Below are 7,266 nucleotides of genomic sequence, written 5' to 3'. Positions count from 1 at the left end.
CGGGGACCCCACTTTTCTGCTATCTTGCCCCAGTTTCTCTGATAATTGAATCTAAATTCAAGAGACAACAGCAATGTTAATTGCAAAGGAGTATTTTTATATTTGAAGGTGGAGGTTTGAGGGTGTTTGAATATAATGCCCCTGTTATCAAAGAGTTTATTTGTATGCCACATTGAATAGCAACAGTTCTCAAAGTTGACAACTGGAAAAGTGTTCAAACCTATTTTTCTTCAGTTAAATTGGGTGATTATCATCAATCTAGGATTGCTAAGAAGTGTTTTTGGTTTGTGTAGAATTTGAGCTCTCTTAAGAATTTGTTTTAAAGGTACATATACTTTGTGTAACGATTTCTGGGCATGTTTAACCTGGGTGAGAAAACCATGGTGCTGTTTAATGTAAATAGATGGATATAAGATTGGACCAATACTTGATGTGTACAATTTTAGTATGTAGGGGTTTTGTGCTTTTTTAAAAATGTTCAATTTGAAAATAAGTAAAATAAGTAAATTCCAGTTAACATACACTGTAATATTAGTTTCAGGTATGTTGTCTTGTTTTGTTTACCCATTCAGCTACCCTATGTCTTTTGGACCATTTAGACCATTTACATTTAAAGTAATTATTGATAGGTAGGTACTTATTGCCAATTTGTTTCCTGGTATTTTTATTCTAGATTTTATTGGGGGGGGGGGGGCGGGGGCGGAGGAAGCACCTGAGCCTGAATTGGCAGGGAGAGGCAGAGGGAGGAAGAAGCAGACTCCTGAGAGCCTGACATGGGGCTTGATCCCAGGCATCATGACTGGAGCCAAAGGCAGATGCTTAACTTACTTGCACCACCCAAGCACCCCTCTGGTTGTCTTATTTAAACCAAGGCAGTTGTTTTTATTTTTAGCTTTTTTTTTTTATGTATATAATTAAAGCGTCTTTGAAATTAAGTGCTCACAAGTAGGCATAAAATGCCACAACTCCCACAACTGTGATAACTAATGCCACTGTTGCTTTGCAGTTCATAAAACTGCTTTCCAGTTGTCTTCACACCTGATAGAGCTGGGGGTTATTCACATCTTACAGATAAGAGAACCAAAAATCTACTAGTAAGTGGCAGCACAGGACCCTACCCTGTTCTTCTCACTTTTTCTATATTGTTTCCATTACACTAAATCACCTCCTAACATTTCTCTTAAGTGCACTCCTTAATCCCCAGCACTTGTTTCACCTATCCTCCCTACCCACCTCTCTGATTACCATCAGTTCTCTATAGCTAGCTAAGAGTCTGTTTCTTGATTCTCTCTTTCCTTTGCTCATTTTTGTTTCTTAAATTCCACATATGAATGAAACCATATAGTCTTTCTGGTGGGGAACCAGCTGCACAGCCCATCTGAGAACTGAATCTCATAGCACTGGGGATATGGGAGGTCTTGAGTCTGCACACTGACTCTTGACCACATTGTTCTCCGGATACAGCTCCTCAGCTCTAGCCTCCTGGAGTCAATAGCCTCCCAGAGTCATATTTACCTTTTGAAGTAAATATGTTTTTCTCTGCTTCGCAAATTAATCATTCCTATAGCCAATCTGCTAACTCTATTAATAAACACTGGAGGAGACAGAGCCTTGGGGTCCAGGTCTCAGTCTCCATCCCCAAGATTAAAATTCAGTGACCCTGCGAGTCTGTTCATATCCTTGTATCCAGCTATCCTGGCTCTGTGGCACTTTCTTTTTTTTTTTTTTGGGGGGGGGGGGGAAACTGTAAAGTTCATTTATTTATTTATTTATTTTTTTTATTGGTGTTCAATTTACTAACATACAGAATAACCCCCAGTGCCTGTCACCCATTCACTCCCACCCCCCGCCCTCCTCCCCTTCCAACACCCCTAGTTCGTTTCCCAGAGTTAGCAGTCTTTACGTTCTGTCTCCCTTTCTGGAATTTCCCACACATTTCTTCCCCCTTCCCTTATATTCCCTTTCACTATTATTTATATTCCCCAAATGAATGAGAACATATAATGTTTGTCCTTCTCCGACTGGCTTACTTCACTCAGCATAATACCCTCCAGTTCCATCCACGTTGAAGCAAATGGTGGGTATTTGTCATTTCTAATAGCTGAGTAATATTCCATTGTATACATAGACCACATCTTCTTTATCCATTCATCTTTCGTTGGACACCGAGGCTCCTTCCACAGTTTGGCTATCGTGGCCATTGCTGCTATAAACATCGGGGTGCAGGTGTCCCGGCGTTTCACTGCATCTGTATCTTTGGGGTAAATCCCCAGCAGTGCAATTGCTGGGTCGTAGGGCAGGTATATTTTTAACTCTTTGAGGAACCTCCACACAGTTTTCCAGAGTGGCTGCACCAGTTCACATTCCCACCAACAGTGTAAGAGGGTTCCCTTTTCTCCACATCCTCTCCAACATTTGTTGTTTCCTGCCTTGTTAATTTTCCCCATTCTCACTGGTGTGAGGTGGTATCTCATTGTGGTTTTGATTTGTATTTCCCTGATGGCAAGTGATGCAGAGCATTTCCTCATGTGCATGTTGGCCATGTCTATGTCTTCCTCTGTGAGATTTCTCTTCATGTCTTTTGCCCATTTCATGATTGGATTGTTTGTTTCTTTGGTGTTGAGTTTAATAAGTTCTTTATAGATCTTGGAAACTAGCCCTTTATCTGATACGTCATTTGCAAATATCTTCTCCCATTCTGTAGGTTGTCTTTGAGTTTTGTTGACTGTATCCTTTGCTGTGCAAAAACTTCTTATCTTGATGAAGTCCCAATAGTTCATTTTTGCTTTTGTTTCTTTTGCCTTCGTGGATGTATCTTGCAAGAAGTTACTATGGCCGAGTTCAAAAAGGGTGTTGCCTGTGTTCTTCTCTAGGATTTTGATGGAATCTTGTCTCACATTTAGATCTTTCATCCATTTTGAGTTTATCTTTGTGTATGGTGAAAGAGAGTGGTCTAGTTTCATTCTTCTGCATGTGGATGTCCAATTTTCCCAGCACCATTTATTGAAGAGACTGTCTTTCTTCCAATGGATAGTCTTTCCTCCTTTATCGAATATTAGTTGCCCATAAAGTTCAGGGTCCACTTCTGGATTCTCTATTCTGTTCCACTGATCTATGTGTCTGTTTTTGTGCCAGTACCACACTGTCTTGATGACCACAGCTTTGTAGTACAACCTGAAATCTGGCATTGTGATGCCCCCAGCTGTGGTTTTCTTTTTTAAAATTCCCCTGGCTATTCGGGGTCTTTTCTGATTCCACACAAATCTTAAAATAATTTGTTCTAACTCTCTGAAGAAAGTCCATGGTATTTTGATAGGGATTGCATTAAACGTGTAAATTGCCCTGGGTAACATTGACATTTTCACAATATTAATTCTGCCAATCCATGAGCATGGAATATTTTTCCATCTCTTTGTGTCTTCCTCAATTTCTTTCAGAAGTGTTCTATAGTTTTGAGGGTATAGATCCTTTACATCTTTGGTTAGGTTTATTCCTAGGTATCTTATGCTTTTGGGTGCAATTGTAAATGGGATTGACTCCTTAATTTCTCTTTCTTCAGTCTCATTGTTAGTGTATAGAAATGCTACTGACTTCTGGGCATTGATTTTGTATCCTGTGTGGCATTTTCTCTTACTGACTTATGTCACTTAGCATAATATTTTCTTGTTGTGCCCAAGATTGCGAATCCAGGAAACCACCAAGATGCTGACACCGATGCAAGCACACAAGGGTTTATTAGCAAGCTCGGGCTTGGGTCCAAGTATACGTGTCACAGCGGAGCAGGAACTTGGACTCTGAGGTAAGTTACAGCTGGATTTTTATGGGCTGATCTAGGGCACTTCCAGAAAGGGTGGGGGGAGTTTAAGGGCGTGTTCTGCAGTTTTTCCTGTAACTGAGGTAGGGTAAAGTTCAGCCCCTGGTCACAGGGACCTGAGATGGCTGCCAGAGCTAAGATGGCTGTACTTGTGCTAATGCTAAACTTGAGGTGGGATGGCCTTAACTTTCTCAGCCTCCACATTTCCCCCTCTCAGAGGAACCTAAGGAAGGACCCAATCATGGGTCCAGGTTGGTCTCAGCAACAAGATCCAGTGGTTGGTATTGCTGTCTGAGTACCATGAGCTGAACTGTACTGACTCTGTCTTTGACAAAAGTAACTAATCTATTGATAATGCAGGGCCCAAAGGTAAGGAGGAGAAGGATAATGAGGGGCCTGGCTAGGGTGGACAGCGAGGTGGTTAACCATGGGGAATGATTGAACCATGATTCAAACCAACCTTGCTGCTGTTCTTGTTCCCATTTGCGTCTAGCCAAACCTTCTCTGACTTTTGCCATGGATTCTTGGACTATTCCTGAGTGGTCAGGTCAGTGAAGAAACAACATTCCTTGTTTAAGGCAGCACATAACCCCCCCCCTTGTTGTAAGAAGACCTAGTCTAATCCCCTTCTGTTTTGAAGGACAACCTCAGACAAAGATGTTAGGGAGTCTTGGAGGTGGGAAATAGAGGTTTCTATCCATTCTATGTCTAGATCGATTGCTGCTCTGAGACTGTTATAGTGGGAGTTCTGTACAGCTAGTGAAGCAATACCTGTCCCTGCACCTGCTAACCCAATTCCCAACAGGATGGCGATGGTGATAGCTGAGATGGGCTCTCTTCTATCCCATCTGTGGGTACCCACATATCTATCACCTGCTAGGTTAGGTTAAGTGGTTGATGGGGATTGGTTCTGGCATGAAGAGGACATAGCATAAGCAACATTAGTGGGGTAAGTGAGAACAGTGCAGTCTTAGCTTTAGGGGATTGTCCTTGTCTGGTTGGCTTTTCCATTCTGGAAAAAAGTCCTTGAGAACGGTGTGTGGGTCAGCTGGCCGGACGTGGGTGTAGTGGACCCAGGGAGTAATCCCGTCGACCTTGAGAGCGGTGAGAGTGGTCAGGATCACGATGTAGGGTCCCTTCCAGCAAGGTCGAAGTGTCTGGTGTTGGTATCTCCAGACATACACCCAGTCACCTGGCTGATATCGATGGGGGTCCAGGGGTGGCCCAGTCTCATAGAGGGCTCTCAGCTTAGGCCACACCTGTTCATGGGTTCGTTGTAACATTTGGAGGGAGAAAAGGAGTTGGTGATCATCAAACTCAGCAAGTACCTCAGGTTTTAAATTGGGGATAATAGGTGGAGGAGGACCGAACATGATCTCGTAGGGGATAAGTCCCATCTTATATGGGGAGTTTTGTACCTTATATAGGGTGAAGGGGAGAAGAGTCACCCAATCCCCGCCAGTCTCTAGGGCTAATTTAGTTAAGGTCTCCTTTAATGTTCTGTTCATCCTCTCTACCCGTCCTGAGCTTTGCGGCCTATATGCACAATGTAATTTCCAATGTGCCCCAAGTACTAGTGCCACTCCCCGTGTTACCTTAGAGATGAATCCAGGTCCGTTGTCTGATCCGATCCTAACAGGAAAACCATACCCCAGTAAGATGTCTTCCAGCAGTTTCTTGGTCACGGTCTGTGCTGTTTCATGTTTGGTGGGAAATGCCTCTGTCCATCCTGAAAAAGTATCTACGAACACTAGTAAATACCTGTATCCATATTTTCCAGGTTTTACCTCCATGAAGTCCACTTCCCAGTAGGCTCCTGGGCGGTCCCCCTGGAGCTGGGTGCCCGGGTTAGATCCATGGGAGGTGGCATTAGTTAACTGGCATGCCTGGCAGCTTGCCACAATCTGCTCGATCTTTGCTCGAGAGTCTTTAATAGTGATCTTTGCATGTCGTATGAGGTCTTGCATCTTCCTTGTTCCCATAGGAGTACTCCGATGCATTTTTGGATAGGACTTGTCATCCTAGTTTCTCTGGCAGGATGATGCTGGAGTCTGTGGCCCTCCACCAGCCACACAAGCATTGGGTCATAGGCAAGTGTTTGATCCAGTGTTAAGTCAGCATCACTATAGTTGGGGGTGTCCGGCAGGATCGGAGCCCCTGGATCAGGTAGCATGGTTGCTAAGACCTGGGTCACCAAAAGGGCCACCTCCTTTGCTTTTGAATTGGCTAGCTGGTTTCCCCTGGCTACTGGTGTACCTGCCTTTTGGTGTCCTGGACAACGGATGATAGCTAGTGCCTTGGGCAGCCAGAGGGCCCTCAGGAGTTCAAGGATCTCTGTTTTGTTTTTAATAGTCTTTCCTTCCGCTGTCAGAAGCCCCCTCTCTCTGTAAAGGGCTCCGTGGATGTGAGCAGTGGCGAAGGCGTACCTGCTGTAAATGTTTGTTTACCTTCTCCCATGGTTAGCGTCTTGGCCAATGTGATCAGTTCTGCCCATTGAGCCGATGGTTCTGGCTGCCAATGGCTCTGCCCAGATGGTCTCCATTTCCGTGGTTATGGCTGCCTCCGCGTATCTGATTCCTTCTCAGACAAAACTGCTGCCATCCGTGTACCAGGTGGCGTCTGCGTTCAGCAGTGGCTGGTCCTGGAGATCAGCTTTGATTCTGTGCACCTGTGCCAAAATTTCTTGACAGTCATGCAAAGGGGCGGTGAGGGAGTAGCGTTGCTGGATTCAGGGTTGTTGGTGGCTTGAATAAAATTCTGGTGGGGTTCAGCAGTAGGCTCTGATAATGAGTGAGATGGGCATTGCTGATCCAGAGGTCTGGGGGCTGTTTGAGTACCCCTTCAATAGCATGTGGTGTGGTACCATGCAGGGCATGCCCCATGGCCAGTTTGTCTGCGTCCTTGACCATAGTGGCCACCGCGGCAATAATTTTTAAGCATGGGGGCCATCCAGCGGCCACTGTGTCCAGCTTTTTGGAGAGCTAGGCTATGGGTCTCTTCCAGGAACCTATGTACTGGACAAGGACCCCTTTTGCCACCCTGTCTTTCTTGTCCACATACAGGTAGAAGGGCTTGGTTGGTCGGGCAACCCGAGAGCCAGGGCAGACAGCAAGGCCTGTTTAAGGTCATTAAAGGGTTTGTTCATGGCCTCTGTCCATTCAAAATTTTGTTGGTGCCTGGTGGCCTCATAGAAGGGTCTGGTCATCTCGGCAAAACCCGGAATTCATAATCGACAGAACCCTGCTGACCCCAGGAATTCACGTACCTGGCAGACGGTTTGCGGCTGTGGGATCCTTAGGACAGTTTCCTTCTGTGCGTCCGTCAACCATCTTTTTCCATCCTTTAATTTGTACCCAAGGTAGCTCACCTCTGCAGATCTGGGCTTTTTTAGCTGAGGCCTGGTATCCTAGAGCCGCTATTGTCTGGAGCAAGTCCCCAGTGCCTCGCAGGCA

The 7,266-nt window shown here is 45.0% G+C and overlaps 1 protein-coding gene across 1 annotated transcript; it reads right to left on the bottom strand.

Moving 5' to 3' along the window:
- Nucleotides 1-3,660: 3,660 nt before the first annotated feature.
- Nucleotides 3,661-6,807, bottom strand: LOC119874017. The gene has a single exon (XM_038551600.1). It carries the CDS (start codon nucleotides 5,812-5,814, stop codon nucleotides 4,756-4,758), a length of 1,059 nt encoding a protein of 352 aa, XP_038407528.1. The 5' UTR covers nucleotides 5,815-6,807; the 3' UTR covers nucleotides 3,661-4,755.
- Nucleotides 6,808-7,266: the final 459 nt, after the last annotated feature.

Source organism: Canis lupus, chromosome 11 (genome assembly GCF_011100685.1).
Source record: "Canis lupus familiaris isolate Mischka breed German Shepherd chromosome 11, alternate assembly UU_Cfam_GSD_1.0, whole genome shotgun sequence".
NCBI lineage: Eukaryota > Metazoa > Chordata > Mammalia > Carnivora > Canidae > Canis > Canis lupus.
This window is presented reverse-complemented; position numbering and strand designations above follow the sequence as displayed.

Excerpts from the sequence above, each read along its gene's own strand:
- LOC119874017 (XM_038551600.1), bottom strand. The coding sequence starts at position 5,814 with ATGCATCGGAGTACTCCTATGGGAACAAGGAAGATGCAAGACCTCATA.